Raw genomic sequence first — 25895 nt, 5'->3', positions numbered from 1 at the left:
CATACGTGGTAGGTCTTATGACCGTTTACATGCAAGAAAATGAAAGATTAGAGAGGAAGTAATTTAACTAAGGACTTATATCTGATAGGAAAAAAGGGAGGTACCCATGATTAGAACCTGGTATACTCTTTTGTTTGTTTTGGCTGCACTGTGAGGCATGTGGGATCTTATTTCCCCACCAGGGACAAAACCTGTGGAAGCGCATGGTCCTAACCACTGGATCATCAGGGAAGGCCCTGAACTGGTATACTGTTACGTGGGTAGATGATTGTTATTTAATTGCATAGTTGTATCTGACTCTTTCGTGACTCTATGGGCTGTAGCCCACCAAGCTCCTCTGTCCATGGGATAGGTCATTAGTGGGTGGGATAGAGTGTGACAAGAGAGTGAGAATGAGCAACTAGGCAGTTAGTTTGGGGCCAAGTTGTAAAGGGTCCCTTCTCCCATGTTGAACAATATGGAGGTGTCAGAGCTGAAAGATTTGGAGGAAGGTGGAGAGTCATAGAATCCTAGAGTTAGCAGGACCTTTGAAAGTCTCATAACCCACTAGGGAAATTAAAGTTTAGAGAGGCAAAATGAGGTACTTTGCCAGACTGAACAGTTGAGTATTTCTTTCCTGATTTTCTTATAAAACCAAAAAACCACAGACTTAATTCAGCAATTCAGGTTATATCAGAAGTGGTGGAGTGTAAAATGAAATTAGGATCACATCAGACCATCTACTGAGCTAGTGGGGTTTTTGTTTTGAGTCTTGTTTAAGCTTTCTGGTGGGCTCAGGACCCTTCTATATTTTTAAATTACTGAGTTTTTGTTTATTTTGTACTGTCTCTTGACATTTTGCCATATTAGAAATTTAAACTTTAATTTGAAATTTTATTGATTCATTTGTCATAACTTTTTTCTTTCCTTTTAAATTTTAATAGTTTATTTGAGCAAAAATCTAATTGAATTGGGCACTGCCAAACTGGAAGTGGTTAGGAGTGCTCCATCAACAGGAGCTGGAGGGAAAGATTTTTATGGAGAAAAGCAAAGCAGAAAAATTATTTGATCAGTTATAGCTTTAGTATTTGACTTATTTGGAAAAGCCTAACTGGCTGTTGGTTATTGGTTGTCCTTAGATTTGATTTCCTAATCTTGAGGCATTTGCAGGGTTAGGTTTGGTTTACTTATGTAGGGCTGTAAATTATTAGAGCTACCTCAGTCTGATGGTTTCCTTGCTTAATTAACACCCTCCCCCCTTTTGGCCCTCTTCTCACACAGGAGAGTTTAACCAAAAATTTGGTGTAAGTGCCACTCTTGGTCACCATCACGTTGTTTTTGTCTGGGTGTGAAACTCATAGGTTATGAGTCTGGTCTGTGAAAGAATTGTTTTTGCTGTTCATCTTATTTGTATTGCTGATGACTACAAACATGAATTTAAGACCCTTGAGAGATTACAGCCCACCAGGGAGAGTATAATGATGACTGTCAGTTGGATAATACCAAGAGACTAGAATGCTCCTTAAGGCTCCCTGGGAACCAGCCAAGTTGGTATCTAATAAAGCAAAGAATGTACCCAAAGGGGCATTAACCGGTCTTAAGTCAAGTGGCTTCTTTGTTAATTTCCTGTGTTTCCTCCAGGATCAGAGGGATTGATCCAGATGTAGCAGGAGGTATTCGCTATGGCATAAACTTATGGCTTGTTTTGCCAGTAATTGAAAGCAATTCTGTTATCCAAACCACCTGAGCAAGAAAGTCTAGGGGCTTTTGTTGTGCGACTATGGCCTTACTGGTAGATTTAGTGGCTATTGCCAGAGTTAAGGACATTGTCTTCCTGTGCATTTGCAGAGGAAAAAAGCTAGTGGCACAAAGACAAACCGAATAGTTTCATATTGGAGACAAGGATCTTCATCCATGCTCTTGGGAGAGCCATCTCCCTCAACTTGTCTGCTTCTGGGGGGGAAGCTCCAGAGTCAGTTTAAATTTTAGCTCTCTAGCTGGGTGACACATCTCAGCAGATAGCTAGATTCTCATAACTACTTCTGTATTCAAATTGTGATTATAAAATTTTTATATGAGAATATGAAGACAATGTGGCCTCACACATACATAATTGAAATAGGGAGGACCTCAGAGACCCTCAAAAGGACCTTGGAGATCCCCACGGGTCCTCATACCACATTTAGAGAACTGCTGCACTAAAAATATAAGATTGTCTTGAAAATTTGGACTTGTGAAAAACTGGACCTGAAGGGATTATTACCTGGTATGATGATACGTTCTGTTTAAGAAATTAGATCATTTTACCCTTTCACTTTATGGAAGCCCCAAGGACAGCAGGTACATTTTGAATTGCCCAGGCCTGATGGAAAATCTGCACTTGGCATCTTTTATCTTAAGCTTATATATTGACTATAAATAGAGAAAAAATTGTTAGTTGCGTGATAGAAGAGAGATTGTTGGAAAGTTGTCACTTGAGATTATGTCTGCTTTTAACAAATCAGCCTTCATAACTGTTTTAACTGCCAAGTTTTTTAGTCACTTTCCTGGTTCCTTTAAAAAAAATCCACTTAGGTTGGAGAAGACTCTCTTGAGAGTCCCTTGGACTGCAAGGAGATCCAACCAGTCCATTCTGGAGATTAGCCCTGGGATTTCTTTGGAAGGAATGATGCTAAAGCTGAAACTCCAGTACTTTGGCCACCTCATGCAAAGAGCTGACTCATTGGAAAAGACTCTGATGCTGGGAGGGATTGGGGGCAGGAGGAGAAGGGGACGACAGAGGATGAGATGGCTGGATGGCACCACTGACTCAGTGGACAGACTCCAATATGAGTCTGAGTGAACTCCGGGAGATGGTGATGGACAGGGAGGCCTGGCGTGCTGCGATTCATGGGGTCGCAAAGAGTCGACAACGACTGAGCGACTGAACTGAACTGAACTGAGGTCATATTTTGTTTCCTAATTTGGTGAAATGCTTTTAATATTCCAGCTTAAAAACAGCATAGATGCGTATTTATCATAATCGAATGTTTACAAATGCAAGTATATGTGTGTGTGTGCCATTGGATGTTACTCTTGGGTGGGAACAAACTTATCCCTGAGTCATCTCATAAATGGGCTTCCCAGGTGGCTCAATGGCGAAAGAATCTGCTTGCAATGTAGGTGATGCAGGAGACTAGGGTTTGATCCCTGGGTCAGAAAGACCCTCTGGAGGAGGAAATGGCAATCCACTCCAGTATTCTTCCTTGGAAAATTCCACGGACAGAGAAGCCTGGCAGACTATGGTTCATGGGATCGCAAAGAGTTGAACACACTGAGTGACTGAGCACATCTTATAAATAGACGTATGCAGTGTCTTGACATTTAAGAGTCAAATGCTCACTGTAGTTCTGTGTATAAAATGTCTGTGGAAACAGTAACGGTTACTTATTTGACAACATAATTTGGTTTAAGAGAGTCTTGGCATCCCATATTCTGTTTGCTTATCAAGAATTACTGTGTAACCAATCACTTGTATTTCTCCACTATGGACAATTTCGATCAGATCCACTTCTTAGTTTTCTGAATAAGTTTTCTTTCAGGGAGGAGGGAGGGCTGTGTCACGTGGCCTGCAAGACCTTAGTTCCTCGACCAAGGATAAACCCTGGGCCTACAACTATGAAAGTGCAGAATCCTAACCACTGGATCAGAAGGGAATTCCCCTTAGTAATCGTAATTTAAAAATTTTAAGCACATACAAGAAATAGTTCGGCCTTAATTGTCTTACATGCTTAGGAAAAGTGTAACTAGATTTCTTTTAAATTATAATTCTTTCAGGTTCTTTACCATTTCGAATTTTTAAGTGATATTGAAAATATAATACTGATACGGTCAGGTAAATTTTTATTTATAGTTTTTTTATCAAACTGAAGTTGACTTACAATGTTGTGTTAGTTTCAGGTGTACAGCAAAGTGATTCAGTTAAACATCGGTCAGTTCAGTCTCTCAGTTGGGTCTGACTCTTTGAGACCCCATGGACTGCAGCGTGTCTAGGTTTGATATAGCTTTTCTTCCAAGGAGCAAGCATCTTAATTTCATGGCTGCCGTCACCATCTGCAGTGATTTTGGAGCTCAAGAAAATAAAATCTCTCACTGTTACCTTTTTTTGTTTTTCAGATTCTTTCTCCTTAGGTGTGCTCACTCGCTCAGTCATGTCTGACTTTGTGATCCCATGGACTGGGGCCCACCAGTCTCCTCTGTCCATGGGATTTCCCAGGCAAGAATACTGAAGTGGTTGCCATTTCCTTCTCCAGGAGATCTTCCTTTTCCAGGGATCGAACCCATGTCTCTTGTGTCTCCTGCATTGCAAACGGATATTTTACCCACAGAGCCATCATTGGAAGGCTTATAGGTTATTACAAAATACTGAGGATAGTTCCCTGTGTTATATAGTAGTTGGTTATCGACTTTATATATAGTAGTGTGTATATATATTAATCCCAAACTCTTAATTTACCCTCCCTTCCACATTCTTTTTTATGGCTGAGTAACATCCCATTGTATACATACACCATATCTTATCCATTCATCTGTTGATGGACACTTAAGTTGCTTCCATTTCTTGGCTTTTGTAAATAATGCTTCAGTGAACATTAAGGTGCATGAATCTTTTCAAATTATGGGGTTTTAAAAAATATTCATTTAGTTGGCTACATGGGTCTTAGTTGTGGTATACAAGAGCTTCACTGTGGCACATGGGCTTCTCTCTAGAAGAAGTCTAGCCAATACCCAGACTCTAGAGCACATGGGCTCTCTGGTTGTGGCAAGTGGGATCTTAGTTCCCCGACCAAGGATCAAACCCACATCCGCTGCATTGGAAGGTGGAGTCTGAACCCTGGGACCACCAGGGAAGTCCTCAGGTGTGTTTTTTCCTAGATATATTCCCAGGAGAGGGATTGCAGAATCCTATGGTAACTCTGTTTTTTAGCTTTTTATGGAACCTCCCAGTGTTCTCTGTAGTGGCTGCACCAATTTAAATACATTTCCAACAGTGTAGGAGGGTTCCTTTTTCTCCACACCCTCTCCAGCATTTATTATTTGTAGACTTTTTGATGAAATATTCTGATCAGTGTGAAGTGATACCTCAATGTAGTTTTGATTTGCATTTCTCTAATAATTAGCAATGTTGGACATCTTTTTATGTTCCTTTTGTGGCCCAGTAAATTTGAAGCCCACTTTCTTAAAGCTATTAGTTGATGCATCTTCATTACCAATACTTTGGACAATTTAGATTGGAAAGCTTCCTATTAACTATTCTTGGCTTTTAAGAAACAACTAAAATACTATACAGGCTTCCCTGTATAGTATGGCTCAGCAGTACAGAATACCCCTGCAATGCAGGAGATGTGGGTTTGATCCCTGGGTGAGAAAGATCCCCTGGAGAAGTAAATAGCAACCCACTCCAGTATTCTTGCCTGGGAAATCCCATGGACTGAGGAGCCAGGTGGTCTACAGTTCAAGAGTTCGATTCAACTGAGCAACTGAGCACAAAATACTATACATTGTGATTTTTCAGTTTTAACAAGATTCTGAAAATAAGAATTTTTAAAAGTTAAAATTGACACAAAAATTCTGAGCATTTGGTTTTTATTTCAGTTTATAGGGCTAAAAAGTATTTGGGGACCTGTTTTGATTCAAGATCTTGAAATCCACACTACATTTAACAGATTACACTGGAAATATACATTGCAGTTTTGGGTTAGCATATTAAAATCCAAACTCAAAGGTTATATTGTTTTATCATTTCATAATTTATTTAAATACCTTTCCTTCTTTTTAGTTATAACTCGAAATTGATCAGCAGATATTTCTGCCAGTTAAATTTTATATCTTGTTTCAGAATTGATGTGGTAGCAGGAAATTAAACAAAAGTGTGATGACATTTCTATCATTGTTTTATGCCTTCAAATCATTATCATTGATTCCTCTGCATGTTAATGACATAAACAGAACTTTGTTGGCTCATTATTTTGGTACCCAGAAATTCTGCTTCTGGCCATATTTGTTTACATCTTTCCCCACTATTGCTAAGGAATTTTGGTGTATATGTATATGGTAGAATTGATAGTAAAGTGTTTTCCTTAATGGTGATTTTATGGTTCCTTGAAATTAAATTGATAAGTCATGTACATATTTTATATTGTAGTCATCTGGTGGCCTTATGAATAATCTTGTATTGCTTGGAGTATGTAATACATGTAGCAACCTTTTTTTTTCCTTCTGTGCTAAAAACAGGAGATTAATTTTGTTAACCCTTGATTTGAATGGGGCTTCCCAGGTAGCAGTAGTAGTAACGAATCCACCCGCCAATGCAGGAGATGCAAGAGACTTGGGTTCAATCCTGGGTCAGGAAGATCCCTTGGAGAAGGGAATGGCAACCCACTCCAGTAATCTTGCCTGGAAAATTTCATGGACAGAGGGGCCTGGCGGGCTACAGTCCATGGAGTTGCAAATAGTGGGATACAACTGAGCACACATGGGTTAATTTGAATGAGAGTAGTGTCCTATTTCGGAGAAGGCAATGGCACCCCACTCCAGTACTCTTGCCCGAAAATCCCATGGATGGAGGAGCCTGGTAGGCTGCAGTCCATGGGGTCGCTATGAGTCAGACATGACTGAGTGACTTCACTTTCACTTTTCACTTTCACACATTGGAGAAGGAAATGGCAGCCCACTCCAGTGTTCTTGCCTGGAGAATCCCAGGGATGGGGGAGCCTGGTGGGCTGCTGTCTATGGCTGTCTATGGGGTTGCACAGAGTCGGACACGACTGAAGCGACTCAGCAGCAGCAGCAGTGTCCTATTTGGGCTTCCTGGTAGCTCAGCTGGTAAAGAATCCACCTGCAATGCAGGATACTCTGGTTCACTTCCTGGGTTGGGAAGATCCCCTGCAGAAGGGACAGGCTACCCACTCCCGTATTCTTGGGCTTCCCTGGTGGCTCAGATGGTGAAGAATCTGCCTGCAATGCAGGAGACTCCTGTTTGATTCCTGGGTCAGGAAGATCCCCTGGAGGAGGGCATGGCAACCCACTCGAATATTCTTGCCTGGAGAATCCTCATGGACAGAGGAGCCTGGCGGGCTACAGTCCATGGGGTGTCAAAGAGTCGGACACGACTAAGTGACTAAGCACAGTGTCCTATTCAGTTTGTTGACATTGTTGAGTTGCTCAGTTGTGTCCAACTCTTTGTGACCCCCTGGACCGCAGCATGCCAGGCTTCCCTGTCCTTCACTATCTCCTGGAGTTTGCTCAAACTCGTGTCCATTGAGTTGATGATGTCATCCAACCATCTCATCTCATTCACTTAGTAATTGTAACACTACTTTCACTTTATAACTTAGAAAACAATTTGTTTTTATTGATGGGAAAACTGAAGCCCAGTCATTTCTAGGAGGCCTGATAGTGATGACTTGTGATTCTGTCTTGTGGCTTTTATCCATAGTAGTTTGTATTTTGTAACTCAGGTATCTCCTTTTGGCTGTTACTGGCATAGGTTTATTTCTTTTGTTTTAAACTGCAGAAAACTCTGATAACTTCATAAAATTTTTAATCTTTTGCCTTATTATGTGAGAACTAAATAAAAATGCTGTGTAAGTTGTATTTTTTTAGGATATTCCACCCCCCGGCTCCAACCTGAGGTATTAAAGAAGCAGCAGCAAGTTGGTCTCAGTTCTTGGAGTTGGACTTACTCATCTGACTGATTCAGTGTTTGTTGTGGATGTGAGAGCTCTAGTCTAAGTGCAGATAACAAAAACTATTGAATTTTTCTTTTAGGGAGTGTGCCTAAGGTGGATTTACCACCTGTGCCCCAACCCCCATCCTGAGTTGTTTGCTTAAAGGGTTAAGTCTTCCACTATAAGGAGCTGAGAGTATGAAGCAAAATTTCAGAACCCTGTAAATAACAGAACCTGTAAATAGCTTTTTATTTTTAGTGTATTTGGAAATGCTATAAAAGAACTTAAAGCCACAGCAGTCTTGCACATGGAGTACTGAAATGATAATTTAATATTTATCACATGGTTCTTGGGCATTATAAATGTGTTATAATGCCTGTCTTTTATTCTGACTATGTTGCCGTGTTGGTTATGTTTTCTCCTTGTCTTTCTTTTTTCCCAGAATTTATTTTTAGTTGGAGGGTAATTGCTTTACAGTTTTGCGTTGGTTTCTACCATATATCAACATGAGTCAGCCATAGGTACATGCACATCCGCCCCCTCCTGAACCTTCCCCACCACCTCCCACCCCATCCCACCCCTCTAGGTTGTCATGGAGCAGCAGGTTTGGGCTCCCTGCGTCATAAAGAAGATTCCTGCCGGCTGTCTGTTTTGCAGATAGCAGTGGGCATGTTTCAGTGTCACTCGCCCAGTTTGTCCCACCCTCTCCTTGTCCCTGTGTCTACAGTCCATTCTCTGTGTCTCCATTGCTGCCCTGCAGATGTTTATCAGTACCATCTTTCTAGATTACATATATATGCGTTAATATATGATATTAGCTTTTCACTTTCTGACTGACTTCACTTTGTATAATAGGCTGTAGGTTCATCCACCTTATTAGAACTGAGTCAGATGAGTTCCTTTTTATGGCTGAGTAATATTCCGTTGTGTATATGTACCGCAACTTCTTTATCCATTCATATGTTGATGGACATCTACGTTGCTTCCATGTCCTAGCTATTGTAAATAGTGCTACAATGACTATTGGGGTACATGTGTCTTTTTCAATTATTATTTTCTCCGGGTATATATCCAATAGTGGAGTATTTGGATCATATGATAGTTTTATTCCTAGTTTTTAAAGGAATCTCCATACTGTTCTCCATAGTGGCTGTATCAGTTTGCATTCCCACCAACAGTGCAGTCAGTTCAGTTCAGTTCAGTTGCGCAGTCGTGTCCGACTCTTTGCGACCCCATGAATCGCAGCACGCCAGGCCTCCCTGTCCATCACGAACAGCATTTATTGTTTGTAGATTTTTTGATGGTGGGCTCTGACCAGTGGAGTGATACCTCATTGTAGTTTTGGTTTGCATTGCGATTCATGGGGTCGCAAAGAGTCGGACACGACTGAGTGACTGAACTGAACTGAACTGAATAATGAGCAATATTGAGCATCTTTTCGTGTGGCTGTTTTTTGTTTGGGTTGTTTGTTTTTCTGGTATTGGGCTAGATGAGCTGTTTGTATATTCTGGAGGTTAATCCTTTGTCAGTTGTTTCATTTGCAGTTACTTTCGCCCATTCTGAGGGTTATCTTTTCATTTAGTTTGTTGTTTCATTTGCTGTGTGAAAGCTTTTAAGTCTAATCAGGTCCATTTGTTTATTTTTGTTTTTATATCCATTACTCTAGGAGGTGGATCAAAGAGGATATTGCTGTGATATATGCCAAAGAGTATATTGCCTGTGTTTTCCTCTAAGAGTTTTATAGTTTCTGACCTAACATTTAAGTCTTTAATCCATTATATTTTTGTGTTCAGAAATGTTCTAGTTTCATTCTTTTGCATGTAGCTATCCAGTTTTCCCAGCACCACTTATTGAAGAAGCTATCTTTTCTCCATTGTATATTCATGCCTCCTTTGTCAAAGATAAGGTGGGCATAGGTGCGTGGATTTATCTCTGGGCTTTCTGTCTTGTTCCATTGGTCTGTGTTTCTGTTTTTGTGCCAGTACATACTGTCTTGATGACTGTAGCTTTGTAGTATAGTCTGAAGTCCGGAAGATTGATTCCTCCAGCTCCATTTTTCTTTCTCAAGATTGCTTTGACAAAACACAAATTGTCTTTTGTGTTTCCATATGAACTGAAATTTTTTGTTATAGTTCTGTGAAAAATACCCACTAGTATTTTGATAGGAATTGAATTGGATCTGTAGATTGCTTTGGGTAGTATAGTATTGATTCTTTCAGTCGAAGAACATGGTATGTCTCTCCATCCGTTTGTGTAATCTTTGATTTCTTTCATCGGTTTTATAGTTTTTTCCATACAGATCTTTTGTCTCTTTAGGTAGGTTTATTCATAGATATTTTATTCTTTTTGTTGCAATGATGATCTCCTTTTCTCTCAACTGTGATTTTCTTACACTTCAAGGTTTGTATTAAACTGAAGAGAAAAATTAAATTTCATTGACTCTCATTTCCCACATTATTCACAGAGAAAAGAGCCTAACTGACAAGACTCTAGTAATTTGTATAATGTTTCTTTATTAATCCTTCAAAAATTTAAACCTGGAAAATTATTTTGAATGTCTGTTTTCTCCTAAAAATTAGTATCCATGAGGTGGTGGTAATGGTAGCAGTAACAATAATAGTAGCAGCATTGCCACTTCATTTATTTCTTGCCAGTCTTATTCTGAACTCTAGACCTGTGTGTTTTTTTGTTTCTTAACCTTGTGAGATAGGTACTATTATCATTTCCATTTTTACAGATGTAGAAACTAAGGCTTAGCAAGAGGTTAAGTGACTTGTCCAAGGATACATGCTGTATGTCTGAGTCGGGATTTAAATAGACATCTCTGAATCCAAAACTCATATATCCACTATTTTATTAACATTACGCTTAAGTCATGTGTGTTTACCAGTCTTGTTTTATTTGGAAAAAATTGTTCAGATTTTGCACAGAACAAAACATTTGTCTTTCGGTGGCCTGTGGTGGCAAAAGATTGTTACTTTTACTTCTGCATTCTTAGGCCAGTGTGTGCTGTCTTCTGTGATCTCTGAAGGTAGAGTATGAAATAGATGTGGAGAAAGTAGGGTATCCAGAAAACCCAGACCTGAAATGTAGACCTTTAAATGATTGCCACTTGTTGACTATAAGAAGTTTTGTATGTGATTCTTTGTTGGTTTTCTCACTTGTTTGTTTTTTTCTTTGCCCATCTGTAGCACTGATTCCAGCAGTAGTTCAAGTGATGACTCTCCAGCCCGATCGGTTCAATCTGCAGCAGTCCCAGCACCCACTTCCCAGTTGCTTTCATCTCTGGACAAAGATGAGCCCCGTAAAAGTTTTGGGATCAAGGTTCAGAATCTTCCAGTGCGCTCTACAGGTAAAATTTTGTATTACTGTACTTTCTTCTCTGCTATTTTTGGGGAATGGGAGAGCAGTGTATGTTTTCTACATTGTATAGATTTTGTTTAAATCTCTCTCTCTCTCTTATTCTTACTGTGTGGGTAATATTTTCTATTTGTCTTTCAGCTTTGACTCCTTTTTCTTTTTGTGGTTCATTGATATTTAATGCCATGTAATAAAAAGCAAGTGATTATAATTTATATAATTTCTAAGTTGTTACATATGTAAGATTGCATGTTACTTGTACCTAATTATATAAACATATATATATACATTATTATGCATATTGTATGCATTTACACACATGAAGATTGTATGGTGTGTGTTATATAAAGAAAGCATGGTTCATTTTGAATAAAAATGCTTTCTGGATTAAATATTTTTATATTAGGAAAAATTTGGTATAATGAAATTATAGAAACACTATTTTGAGTTAGATTTACAGTGGTCTGGAGTCCTATGAAATAACTTAGACATAAAAAAATTATGTTAGGAAACCCATGTCAATATATTAACATTTTAAATGAAGAAAGTCATGAATAATGACTGTATGTAGTTAAAAGCTCTATTGTAATTTTTATTCCAATTTTTTTTGACATTTGCTTATAATGTATTCCTATTGCTATATCAGGCATGTATTGAGTATGTAAACAACTGTTAGTAGATGGTCAGACCAACAAAGACCAAACTAAGTATGTCTTGCTAAGTGCATTTCAGTGATTACTTATTTATTAAAATAGCCTGTGAAACCTACATACCAGGTTTATGAATAGGTTTATGTATATTTGTGAAGTTTTTATCATGAAAATTTTAAGCTCACCCAGAGTAGAAGAAATAGCAAAATGAAACTTCCCTTACACCATACCAGATTTAAAAATCATCAGTGTTTTGCCACACTTGCTTTAACTGTCTCCATCTTTATTCTTTCCTGTTCTTGTTCCCTTTTTATCCTAAAGTGAATCCCTGGTGTTATTTCATTTCACACTATCTTAAAAGATCTGTACATACGAGTATTTTCCTGAGTAACCATGCTATATCATTCTAGCACATAACCAGTAATATCTTTTAAAACCCAGTTTATTTTCAGAATTGTTCAGTGGTCTCTAAATGCATCTTTAAAGTGGTTTAATTTGAAAAAGTAATGTTTTAATGCTAAATTAGGTCAAAAGTCAGGTTAAAGACTCAGTAGCTTACATTTTGAGTTGTAACTGTATTAGAAAAATGAGCAACTTGTTTTTGTTTGATGGTTTAGATACAAGCCTTAAAGATGGCCTTTTCCATGAATTTAAGAAATTTGGAAAGGTGACTTCAGTGCAGATACATGGAACTTCAGAAGAGAGATATGGTCTGGTATTCTTTCGGCAGCAAGAGGACCAAGAAAAAGCGTTGACTGCATCAAAAGGAAAACTTTTCTTTGGCATGCAGATTGAAGTAACAGCATGGATAGGGCCGGGTAAGAGACAGTGACAGCTCTCTTAACACACGTTCAGTGTCTTCTGTTTTAAAGAGCTGTTGTTTATTAAGTTGTTGCTCAACTTAATAAAATAGATTGTTTTGGTTCAGAAGGCGTGAAGATTGTTTTTGTAAAAGGCAGTTCAGGCCCTTGTTGAATCCCCCCTCCCCCAAAAGATTGAATTGATTGAGATAAGGTGGTAGTTCCTAGGAGAATGACGACAGAATTAAAAAACAGACTACATCAATTTGAGGGACTAGTTAGACCAGTTTTGTTTCCATTATGCTCTGCACAAATTGGACCTGTTAGTCCAATTTCCATGACCTTGAAAGATAATGACAGATTGAGTATATGTAGCCCGTTGAAAATTTCAAGGGGACGTTATATTGCTCGAACCTACCTGTAAGACATGTCTATTCTAAAGCAGGAAGTCTTGTCAGACATGACGTGGGTCAGTGTTCTTCCTGTTTCAGAACCACCTGCAGTGCTTGTTTGCAATGAAGATCTTTGATCCTACCCTCGCTTACTGGTTTAGAATTTGCATGCTCAAGTTTTTAAAACCCCTGATTTACTTGTGAGTAAATCTATAGAGGAATGAGCAGAAATGTTAACTTTATGCATTCGCATAATGTATGCGTAGGACAGTTGAACTTCAAGAGTGAGACTTTGAGTGGAATTTATAGGATAAACATAGCCCATTTTCTTGGAATATTCATTTTATTTGACAACTAAGAGGAAAAAAATAGAATTTCTCTGATAAGAATGTGTGTTATTTGTATATTAAAACAGGCACAGAGTTGTTAGAATGAAGACTATAAAATATGCTTAATTTTGTGGTAAAACAGGAATTCAAAGGAATATTATCTTTTCAAAGGAATTGTTAATATAAGTTATGCCTTCCCATTCATTTCCCCCTCCGTGGAGTTTGAGATGTGCTGCCTTAACTTATACTGGGCTAAGGGCAGCTCAGGAGTTCTTATTTAACACATTTTAAACAGTCAGAACTGACTTTGAGGAATAATATTTAGAATGTCATATAATCTGTACAAGTTTTTAGAGCCATATATACATATGTAATTTTTAATTAGTGAGGCTCTAACTCAGGGGCATTATCAATAAGTGACCTTCTAATCTCCAAGTAGTGGGCTTAGCTTGAGATTTTTAGTGGGAAAAAACAAACAAACAAACAACATTTGGGGTCTTTCCTGGCAGTCCAGTGGTTAAAACTTTGTGCTTCCAGTGCAGGGGTCTCAGGTCCCATCCCTGGTCGGGAAACTAAGATCCCACATGCTGCACAGCATGACCAGAAGATTGAAAAAAAAAAAATCAGTTTACCTAATTAGTTAACACCCAGGATGTTAACTGGGCTTTAACCACCAGCCACTGAAGATGTTGAGATGTTTTTTTAAGCTTCCCTGGTGTCTCAGACGGTTAAAAATCTGCCTGCAGTGCAGGAGACCCAGGTTTGATCCCTGGGTCAGGGAGATCTCCTGGAGAAGGGCATAGCAACCCATTCCAGTATTCTTGCTTGGAAAATCCCTTGCACAGAGAAGCCTGGCGGGCTACAGTCTGTGGGATCACAAAGAGTCAGACACTACTGAGCCACCAGCACTTTTACTTTTATTTCATTGAAGATGGTTGAGAAGTTGGATTGGTTCAAGCATAGCAAAGCCAAAGATACTTTTCCCAAATGGGACAGCATTGAAAGACCAGTTGAATGCGTTATTTGAAAGCTGTGTAAGGACATTTGGTTAGAATTAGCTGTTGGATGGTTGTCATAAATGTTTTATATTGAAATGTATGGAGCTGATTGCTTCCTTAGGTCAGAGACCACTTGGAATTAAAAATATCCAAGTCCAGGAAACTTAACTTTGCCGACAGACCTCTGGTGGCTTCAAACATTGTGCTTTTTTACTCCTCTGCTGCACAACATCACAATCCCCTCAACATTTCAGTGATGTGTAGGCAGTAAGAGTTAAAACTGGTCATGAAGGCTGAAAGACACACTCCGAAATTTTTACTGAGCTGTTTGGTGGAAATGAAGTCATTGTAGATTGTAATGGTTGCAAATCCTGCTTTATCATTCTGATTCTGCTTTTTCTGTTTTTGACGGCACTACGAGGCTTGGGAGATCTTAGTTCTCCCGATCAGGGGTTGAATCTGGACCACAGCAGTGAAAGCCTAGAATCCTGACCACTAGGCCACCAGGCCAAGGGAACTCCCCTGATTCTGCCTTTTAAAGTACAAATCTCAAGATGTGTCTGAATTATTTTTTTCTCCTTTTAAGTGAAATATTTCTAAGTATGTACTCTCCTAGATAATTTTAAGACCTTGTTGAGTTTAAAATGAGACATATCCCCTGTGAAATAAGATGAAAATGTAGGTAAAGATAGGTGTAATGAGCACTGAGCAGTTTCTGGGTCCATCTGACTGAATATATACTCTCTGACTGAATATATACTCTCTGATGATTGGGTGAGATTAAGCTCTGCTAACATTAGAACTATTAAACTGGAATCAGGAGTGAGATGTATTCTGGCGTAGTTTACCCAGCAGCTCAGAAGTTGAGTCCTTTTAAAAAATCATTGTTGTTGTTGACATCATCAGTAATGTGGCTGGAGCTAATGAACACTTTGTTTTAGTCAAATTGATTAAATACTAACATTTTTGGATGGCTTTGTTTTACATTAAAAAAGAGAGATATCATACAGGCCATATTCTGATTGTTATCCAGAAAATGTTGAAAGCCCCTAACTTGTTGTTCAGTCACTCAGTCGTGTCCCACTCTTTGTGACCCCATGGACTGTAGCCCGCCTGGCTCCCTGTGCATGGAATTTTCCAGGCAAGAATACTGGAGTGAGTTGCCATTTCTTTCTCCAAGGGATCTTCCTGATCCAGGGATCAAACACACATAGAAGACAGATTCTTTACAATCTGACCCGCGAGGAAAGCCCATCCCAAGTTAAATGGAACTTCAGAGAAAGACCATGATTGAGTTAGACACTGAACCAGGACTTTGATCATAAGAAATAAAAACCTTAAGAGTCATTTAACCTTTCTATTTGTCATTGGGTACCATGCAACACCAAAAGAAGATATTTTGTAAGCGTTACTTCAGTCAGTTACTTCAGTCAGTTTTCATATAGTTACTATTCTTGTATCTAAAAATTGCTGTATTTAGATAATTGGGTATGATAAGCATAAAATGCTAAATATTTTACAAAATATTGAAAAGTAAATAAAACAAATAGTGAAACTGGACTATTTTTAGCTGAATTTTTAATGTTTATTTCAGATTTTAGGATTTCAGTTTTATAGTCTGCATTCAGAGCCTACTACATAATTTTTAAACCTAAAATTAGGCTTAAATAATTGCCGTTTTCCACTGGGGGTTAAAACCTATTTCTGTGATAGTGATTATCTTTTAAAACAAATCAACTGAAATGGAAATTCAGTCTACTTTTCTGTTTGAAAGGTCAAGGTATTAACTTTCTCTTAATTTTTTGGACATGTTTTTCTAGCCTCTGTATTCTTCTTTTGCTTTGGAGCTGTTTCTGATGGTATATATGATTTTTCAGATTACATGAGAATTAAGCCCCGTATAGCAGAGATTTGATTTCTTAAAGTAGATTTTCCCATGATATATGAGTAAACATTAAAACACTCTCTGCCCCTTCCCATTTACAGAAACGGAAAGTGAAAATGAATTTCGCCCCTTGGATGAACGGATAGATGAATTTCACCCCAAAGCAACAAGAACCCTTTTTATTGGTAACCTTGAAAAAACCACTACTTACCATGATCTTCGCAACATCTTCCAGCGCTTTGGAGAAATTGTGGTATGTTGTTTTTTTTTTTTAAACAATGAAAACAGTTTTAAATCTTTGTCATAAAACATACAGCATAAGTGCAGCTTACATTTGGAAAAATGTATTTAGATGTTATAATGAATATTTTTCTCTTGCCCTATGTGTTTTTAACTCCTGCTAAAAGATGATCTGGCAAAACTCATCAGGGACTGCTTTATGTGTGTGTGTAAAAATATATAATTGTCTTTATTTACATATGTATTTTCCTTTCCACTTTTCTTATCTTTGTCCATTGGATGCTGTTTTAATGCCATCTTTAGTCCTGTGGGTTGAAAGAAAAATCTGGACGAGAAAACAGAGCTGCAGATTAGTATATGATTGATTAGTATATGATTCTTTTTATTACAGTGCACGTTAGAAGTACCTTGGGAATTATTGGAATGTGGTTGTCGTGCTGGAAGCTCGGTTCTGTTTTGAAGTTTTAATTAGAATCTGTTTAAATTATGCAAGTCATTGTTTGGCTTAGAGATAGGATTTTTCTGTTCTCCATGATTTAAGACTTGAGTCAAATTATAGTGAAAATAGTTTGGTTACAGTTTGTATCCTTAGATATACTGTATTGTGTTATGTTTGAAAAAATAGGAAAATTACTTCTGTCCTCCTAGACTTTCTCTAGGACTTCACAGTTAATACTTGTGAAGAAAGTAATATATTTGGACTTTGGAGAGCAAAAAAAAAAATAGTTTGAGTAGAAACAGCTATTGTACATCTTTTAGGTTTGTGTGTATGTGATGTCCATTTTTCCATTCTTACGTATACACTAATGCTCTAAGGAAAAGATTCTTAATATTTTTTAATGGCATAACCTAGTCTTGTGAATAAAATATTATTTGTGCTTGTGGCTGAACAAAACTTCATCTTTAGGGGCTTGAGAGAAGAAATTGAAGTGGTTGGCAGAAGTGAAGCAAAAACAGAGAAGCTATTCAGGGAGAGATACCAACAAAACATTCATCTTTCTTTTCTCATTATTTAACTTCTCTTATTTTTGTGAGGGTACTGTATCCTCTTAATTCCAGCTCTACTGCCTACCTGGATGGGTGACTAGACGCTCAGTTACCTCTCTGGGCTACAGCTTCTTCTATCTTTAGATCAAAGTCTGTTATTTATTTGTTTTTTGGCTTTGTGAGACTATGAATTGATAACATTTTCAAACATACTTTTATTTGAATGTAGCTGCTACCATAAATTTTGAAGGACTATAAAAAGTTGAATTTGGGCATGTGGATATATTTTCATCACCGAGGTTGCTAAAAATGGAATGATTATTGTGTTTTAAGAGCTATGCTTGTCAATAAGGCGGACATGTCAGTATTCTATTTGCAGACTATTATCTTGTTTGCAGTTGCTCATGATTGTCACTGTTTTAATGACATACAAACCTTCGGAACATGGTCTGCTGCTTATTGATAACAGGTTATGCTATAACAGAACCTTTTTAGTGAGTCAGCCCACCATCGTTCTTTGGGAAATATAAATGGAGCTATCCTGAGTTATTACATTTTATGTAATGATGAAAACAGCTTCCGTTTAACATTACTTAGAAAAATTTTGAGTATAAATTATTGCTTTTTTTTTAAGGACCCGTCAAACAGTTCTTTAAATGCATTACTCATTTTGCTCTGTTTCAGGTTTTGATTATTGGCTTGTGACCCTTAAGGAGGCTTAGATAATCACAATACATAATCTGCAATATATGGCCCAGCTCATTATTGTTTAAGTACAAGTTTTGCCATCCAAGTGTCTGGTTTCTCTGGACCATTTTCATGTGTAAGCCAGGTTTTTTCACTACCTCCTCTAAGTAGGCAGGACCAGAGTGTCAGATGTGACAGCAGGTTTTGAGCATTCCAAAGAAATGGGGATATTCCTTTATGTAGAGTGTTTCTTTAGTCCAGGGATGGTATTCTAATGCATCTTCACAGAGTAGTTCAGATATTTATATAGTCCATTCATTCTGGGTATGAAAGATTATTACCACATTTGTCAGTCACCAGGTTTGATTCAGTTAGATATACTAATAGAATGAAGCTTCTGATTCAGGATTGCATATTTTAAATCACTTTTTGAAAATTTGACTTCTTTATCATTGTTATTCTTCCCAAATGCTGTATTTTAAATGGCTTGCCCCTAATAAGGATTTTAGATATTGCAGAAGGGAATTATTTGTTAGGTTTTCATTAAATAGGCTACCTTTTACTTCTTATCATAAATTTCTCTTAACACAGGTATTATGGATTTAAAATTTTGAGTTTTGAGTTGCATTGCAGTTGCTCTTCTGCAAAGAGCTTCACGTGAGAAGAATTTCATGGTTTGTGACTACAGATGTTGTGTTAAATAGATTTTTAGGCTATTTGCATTAAGATGTATAATTGTAACTAAGCAGGTGGTTTGGGAGGAATCTGATTGTTTTGAGAACCATGTAGCTCATATGGACTTGATTTATTCTGACTTATTTTTTATTGGCATATCACTAAGTGGTATCCATCCATTGTTTTTTTCAGGATATTGATATTAAGAAAGTAAATGGAGTCCCTCAGTATGCATTCTTGCAATACTGTGACATTGCCAGTGTTTGTAAGGCTATTAAGAAGATGGATGGGGAATACCTTGGAAATAATCGTCTCAAGGTAAAGGAATTTATATAAGTTACTGTGCTGTTAATATTTGCTATGTTTTTTTTCCTCAAGATTTGGAGATGTTTTGTTTTGGTATATATGATTATTTAAAATTGTAATAGTACAGTTAGATAACCATAAAGGTAATAAACTTCTTTGCATCCTTATCCTGTTATATTATAATCTGAATTAATACTCGCTTAGCCAGGCAGGATAAATTTTGTGTAAATTTTTGTTTGATTTTAACTTGATTCCCACTTGAAGTGGTGGTTTGATAAGATTCCTACAGAATACCAGTTTTTTCACAGTTTTTGTTGTTGAATAATTGGTGGCTTAACTAATAGAAATTTTGCCTTTCGTATTCAGCTGGGCTTTGGAAAGAGCATGCCTACAAACTGTGTGTGGTTAGACGGGCTTTCTTCAAATGTATCAGATCAGTATTTAACGCGACATTTTTGCCGATACGGGCCTGTGGTAAAGGTAAGTGGGAGGCTTGGGTATGTGGCTTTAAGTCACTACTGATTTCCTTTCTTTTGGTATACTGTCCTTGCAGACCCAGTTTCTAGTGCTGACTTTTCTTTAGTAACTCATACATTAAAATTATCTTTTTTCCAAAATTTGATGTAGAAGAGCACTTGCTTATGATACATTTTGAAAAAAACTATATCGAACCCATCAAAATGATTAATTTTGGAATCAGTCTGCAAAATACTGTTAAATAGACTGTTGCTTAGGGATTTCTATAATTTTATCTCATTAAAATTAGTCTGATTATATAATTATTCACATTCACACGTATATGTAATTAGACTTGATTTTTTAAAAAATGATTTTCAAAAACACTCATACAACAGAATATTCATCCAACCAATGTTTGTTGTGTAACATTCACCAACATAACAGGAAAAGGGTTTCTGGACCCCATTCCATGTGAAGGTAAAGATTTTAACTTCTTAAAAGCAGATTTTACATTGTGGGAGGTGTGTTGCATAACTTTGACATTTCTTTAAGTGTAGCTTTTGTTGTATGGAGAAAGTTTTTTGGTCTGGTGGTTTTTTGTCGATACTTACTTTAATATAGGACAGTACTCAGTCAACGTGGAAAAAGAATACAGAAAAACAAAAACAATATACCTCATGCCACAATATCCACAAATCTACACAGTTCCTATGACATTTTGTTGTGTTTTTACTATAACATGCATCATCAGGAAAAACAAATTTTTTTCTGGAATAAAAAATATATATATTTATTCTTGACAATGTGTTAGTGACTTAGGATTTTGTTGGGACTAGCACAGAATTTTGTTTAGACTGATGTTGTTTTGTTTTTCTACAGGTGGTGTTTGATCGCTTAAAAGGCATGGCCCTGGTTCTTTATAATGAAATTGAATATGCACAAGCAGCTGTAAAAGAGACCAAGGGGAGGAAAATCGGTGGGAATAAAATAAAGGTGTGCAGAATGACTTTAAGCAGAACCAAAACAAAATCATGTTTGGATCCCAACCTGTTAATGATTGGCATTTTGTTGGCTTACAGCACATCTAGTATATGTCCTCAGTTTTCAAGGGCGATATTACATTGTTTACATTTGGCTACTTCCAGTGGTCATTGTATGGATGTGAGAGTTGGACTGTGAAGAAAGCTGAGCGCCAAGGAATTGATGCTTTTGAAGTGTGGCATTGGAGAAGAAAGACTCTTGAGAGTACCTTGGACTGCAAGGAGATCCAACCGGTCCGTTCTGAAGGAGATCAGCCCTGGGATTTGTTTGGAAGGAATGATGCTGAAGCTGAAACTCCAGTACTTTGGCCACCTCATGCGAAGAGTTGACTCATTGGAAAAGACTCTGATGCTGGGAGGGATTGGGGGCAGGAGGAGAAGGGGACGACAGAGGATGAGATGGCTAGATGGCATCACTGACTCGATGGACATGAGTTTGAGTAAACTCCGGGAGTTGGTGACAGACAGGGAGGCCTGGCGTACTGCGATTCATTGGGTCGCAAAGAGTCAGACACGAGTGAGCGACTGAACTGAACTGAACTGAACTTAAGGACACAGAGTCCTTTAAAAGGTTACCACAGAACCTTCCCTAAAAATCCTCATTCGAGGAAGTGTGCTTCCCTACACCCTGGGTTCCTGGTGCTCACGAGTGAGCTCTCAGTGTAGGCTGCACTCCCAGGAGCTCCAAGTGTCAGTCCAGCTTCTTGAATGATCCTCTCGATCTTTTTTCCTCTTCTCTTAAAGAGTGGGTAATCACTGAAAGTATGATCTTTTGTCTAAGTATTTTTATTTAAAACTTTTGTTCATAAGAGTTTCAAGGAATTTATACACTTAATAACTCAGATGGTTAGATTAAATTCAGTCTTTTTAAAATAAGATATCGATAGATGGTGAATATTATGCTTTAGTGACTTGGAGGCCCCACTGAGTAAAGTTTAAATGTTCTTCCATATTTTATGTTCTGACTGTGGTTCCAGCAAATTTATGCACAAGATGTTGTTGTTGTTTAGTTGTTCATCATATCCAGCTCTTTGCAACCCCATGGACTGCAGCACGCCAGGCTTCCCTGTCCTTCCCTGTCTGCCAGAGTTTGCTCAAACTCATGTCCATTGAGTCGGTGATGCTATCCAACCATCTCATCCTCTGTTGCCCTTTCTCCTCCTGCCTTCAGTCTTTCCCAGCATCAAGGTCTTTACAACTAGTTGGCTCTTTGCATCAGGTGGCCAAAGTACTGGAGCTTCTGCATCAGTCCTTCCAATGAATATTCAGGGTTGGTTTCCTTTTGGATTGATTGGTTTAATCTCCTTGCTGTCCAAGGTACTCTCATCCAGCACCACAGTTCGAAAGCATCAATTCTTCAGCGCTCAGCTTTCTTTATAGTCCAACTCTCACATCCATATATGACTACTCATAGCTTTGACTAGAGGACCTTTGTCTGCAAAGTGATGTCTCTGCTTTTTAATACTCTGTCTATGTTTGTCATAGCTTTTCTTCCAAGGAGCAAGCGTCTTTTAATTTCATGGCTGCACTCACCATCTGCAGTGATTTTGGAGCCCAAGAAAATAACGTCTGTCACTGTTTTCATTTTTCCCCATCTATTTGCCATGAAGTGATAGGACCAGATGCCATGATCTTATTAGTTTTTTGAATGTTGGGTTGTAAGCCTGTTTTTTTCACAATATATTACTAGATTTAGTTGGTCTGATTATTCAACTGATGGCCTAGAATCCTGATAGGTATGTTTCAGTTTTTGATTTTGCTTTCTCTACTTCTTCAGGATTGGGTTCTGAAACTTTAAATTATAATTCTTTATCAAGATTTCTGTAGAATTTGAGAATTTTCAAGTTAAAAAAATACAGTTTTAGTTATGAGGACTATTTCACTTAAATGAAATTTAAGTTACGTTTTCTTGAAATTTATCCAGAAGAAGAATTTTCAAATTTGGTAACACTTTCCATCATTGAAATCTGAAACTTGCATTAAACACCTGCTATTCATTTTTTTTTTAAAGGTGGATTTTGCAAATCGAGAAAGTCAGCTGGCATTTTATCACTGTATGGAAAAATCTGGTCAAGATATTAGAGACTTTTATGAAATGTTATTGGAAAGAAGGTATGTATTTTCAACCTATCAGCATAGCTTGAATTTTAAATTTTCTAGTACATAAAATTTAGATGAGATTAAGTTCTGTTTTTCATCCCTTATTGCTACTCTCATTCCTCCCAAACTTATTCCTTTTATTATCCCCACGTATGGAAACACATTAAAAATGGATTTCTCATGTAGCTCATGGGAGTTGGGTTAACCTTATCTACATTTTCTCCCTGAGAATACTCATTAAAATGAGTTACTCTTTTCCAGATTATAACTTTATGTATAAATCATCATGCCTTACACATTTAAATTAAACATGTTGAAATGCATTATAGACTATTAAATGCCGAGTGTATTTAGTAATGACAGCATCCAGGTTGTCACCATGTATGAGCTCATAGAATTAATTGAAAGAACAAAGAACTTTCAAAAGACTATCAAGAGCTTTGTTTTATATTCTGATCTCTTAAATAATTTGTGAATCAGAAAGCCAAAGTTGTATAAATTAATAACTTTAGCTATGTAGAAAGTAAACAATCCTTGGGAATTCCCTGGCCTTCCAGTGGAAGGACTTGCTGCTTTCACTGCCATGGACCTGGTTTCAATCCCTGATCAGGGAAGTAAGATCCCACAAGCCACATGGCACGGCAAAAAATAAAGTAAACCTTACTTATCTTTGTTAATGTTTTCAGTCATGGTTATGTGGTATTTGATATTTTTTCTGCTGCTTGTGGGAACTGTAGGAACCATTACAGTTCACAATCATTTAAGGTGTCACCATCTAAATCAGGCTAATGCCTAAAATTGCATCAGAACTGATGATTAATTCTTTTTTAGACAACATTTATCAAAACACCCTGACAATGTCAGTAGGTTCTTCACAAGCTGATCACATTTGAAAATGGAAGCTATCTTCCATATGATAAAGCTGTTTGTCCAAACTTGCCTCTGTGATTAAGTCTCCTGGAATGTTTCTACTAGATCTCCACCCCTGTAGATATGTGTTAGACAAAAGACTATTTGAGAAATGCCTTTAGACACTCAAGTTCAAGTATAAAAGGGCTCTGTGACAAGGATTGAGGCAAATCCTAATCATGCTCCCAGAAACCTATCAAGTGCATTCCCTTTTTATTGCCTCCTCTTGCTACTTCATTTTTGTTTAAATCAAAGAAGGTATATATTTCTTTTTCAATTACTCATGGTGTTTAGTGTAATGGTCGTTAACTACTTGAGCGGTTTTTTAATGAAAAATGTCCGCTACAGCCAAATTTCCCAAAGGGTGAACTTCTAAGGTGTCAGTGGTTTTTCGACTAGTGGATTGGAATCCACGTTCTAAATTTTTCTGTGTGTGTGAGAGAAAGAGAATGAACTTATGTAAGAACATAGTCTACATATCCTCTACAGGGAGGATTCTCCATCCTCCCCACCCCCACCCCCGCAATCTGAAGTCATTGTTAATACTTTAAGTGCTTATAGGAACTCTTAGCCGTAAGTGAGTGGAAAACGTGTTGATGATCTAGTGGCACTTGAGACATAAAACTTTCATTAAAATTCTCTGTGTGTATGTTCAATATTTTTAGAGAACAGTGTCTTACGAGGGTTGGATAATGTTATATGGGTGTTAATTTTTGAATATTACCACTCAAATTAATTCATTTTACTGATGATCTGGCTCTGGCTTTGTTCTTTGGTTATTTATCCCTGTTGAATGGAGTTTATCTCTAAAGTAGGAAGCATGAGGGTGTAGGACTTCACTGTGACCCAGTTTTGCCTCATTTGGTTTCAGATGGTAGTGTTTCTAGAATGCATTCCTTTCAGTAGAACTTAAGAATCTTTGCCTTTTCCATAGAGTGGAAGGAAGTCATGCCACTCAATAGCTGATGAATAAGTGGGGGGAAAAAATGCTTTACCCCCTAATGACAGTTCAGCTCAAGAAAGCAAGTGATGACTCAAGTTTCATAGGGCTCTGCAGTTTAAAAGTATTTCTTTTATTCCCTTAAATACAATGTCAGGGAAATAGTGCTGTGACTCTTCTCATGTGTTACCTGTGGTAGGAACTGATGATCAGATGACTTTGCTGATAAGGTCACAGGCTCCTAAGCGATTGGGCTGGAAATAAACCCAGTGCATTTAGTTTACCTGCTAGTGCATTGAGTCTTACAGGTTGCCGGAGTGATTCTCAGCACAAATTTATGGAGTCACATTATGCTTCAGATGAATTTCTCACCTACTTATGGTAGTTTGGATATTTTGTAGTCATGGGAACAGCATTCTCTGAAAACCGGACCTTTCAAAGTCCCTCTGGGTCCTGCCAGAGCCTTTTGTACATAGTGCTAGTGTGCAGTTTTTTTGTCTCTTGCTAGAGTTCCTTGATGGAGGAACACTCATTTGTTTTGTGTACAGAATCGTCATTTATTAAACTGAACAGTAGTACTAATGTTTATGTATATACCTTTGACTTCTGTGACCTTTTTCTTTCACATTTTGGACATAGTTTTAGTTTGCTTATTTTAGAAAATACCTGGAAGCCATTTTTAAACCTACTTTTAATGCAAGCAGTAAACTTACAGCCATTCTTGATGTCTTAACCACTTTATATTAGAAAGCTTAGGGAATTCCCTGGTGGTCCAGTGGTGAGGACTCTGCACTTTCATTGCCAGGGGCTTGAGTTCAATCCCTGGTCGGGGAACTAAGATCCTGTAAGCCATGGTGTGATCAAAGGAAAAAAGGAAGCTTATAGTGTGTTGGTAAAGCGTCTGCCTACAATGCGGGAGACCCGGGTTCAGTCCCTGGGTCAGGAAGATCCCCTGGAGAAGGAAATGGCAACCCACTCCAGTATTCTTGCCTGGAAAATCCCATGGACAGAAGAGCCTGGTAGGCTACAGTCCATGGGGTCGGAAAGAGTCGGACACAACTGAGCGACTTTCTTTTATAGTGTGTTCTCCTTTACATGTGAAAGTGATGCTTCTTTGGAGTTTGTATTTATGGTGATAATGAGTTAAGTCAGCCTAATTTTTCAAAATGGCTGGCCAGTATTGAGGCAAAGAATCTGATTCCTATGGAATTGTAGAGGGATCATCTTGAATTGGTCATCCTATTAAATGAAATATCATAGATGTGTCATAAATGATTCTCTTTGAAATGATAAAGTTCAGTATAAATGCATATAATAAGGTGCTATTGATGCTTCCAGTGTTGAATGCTAAGTCTAGATGCTTCATTTGCTCTTGAAAATGGGTTAGAACATTGCCCAGTAGCAACTTTGAGATACTTTTCTACGGTTCATTCTTTCAACAAATTTGAGT

General features: G+C 37.7%; 1 protein-coding gene across 3 annotated transcripts in view; it reads left to right on the top strand.

Annotated features, from left to right (window-relative positions):
* SPEN (spen family transcriptional repressor) overlaps positions 1–25895 on the top strand; it is an 87994-nt gene that overhangs the window by 49447 nt on the left and 12652 nt on the right. For 2 of the 3 annotated variants that reach the window (XM_018060579.1, XM_018060580.1), the window contains 7 exons: positions 10880–11040; positions 12316–12516; positions 16204–16355; positions 18884–19009; positions 19364–19477; positions 20336–20449; positions 22508–22608. In XM_018060579.1, coding sequence (XP_017916068.1) covers positions 10880–11040; positions 12316–12516; positions 16204–16355; positions 18884–19009; positions 19364–19477; positions 20336–20449; positions 22508–22608 — 969 coding nt within the window. Of the gene's footprint in view, positions 1–10879; positions 11041–12315; positions 12517–16203; positions 16356–18064; positions 18153–18883; positions 19010–19363; positions 19478–20335; positions 20450–22507; positions 22609–25895 lie in introns of those variants that run through there. The other variant, XM_018060581.1, reaches the window with a different exon arrangement.

This window comes from Capra hircus, chromosome 16 (genome assembly GCF_001704415.2).
Source record: "Capra hircus breed San Clemente chromosome 16, ASM170441v1, whole genome shotgun sequence".
In the NCBI taxonomy this organism is placed as follows: Eukaryota; Metazoa; Chordata; class Mammalia; order Artiodactyla; family Bovidae; genus Capra; species Capra hircus.
This window is presented reverse-complemented; position numbering and strand designations above follow the sequence as displayed.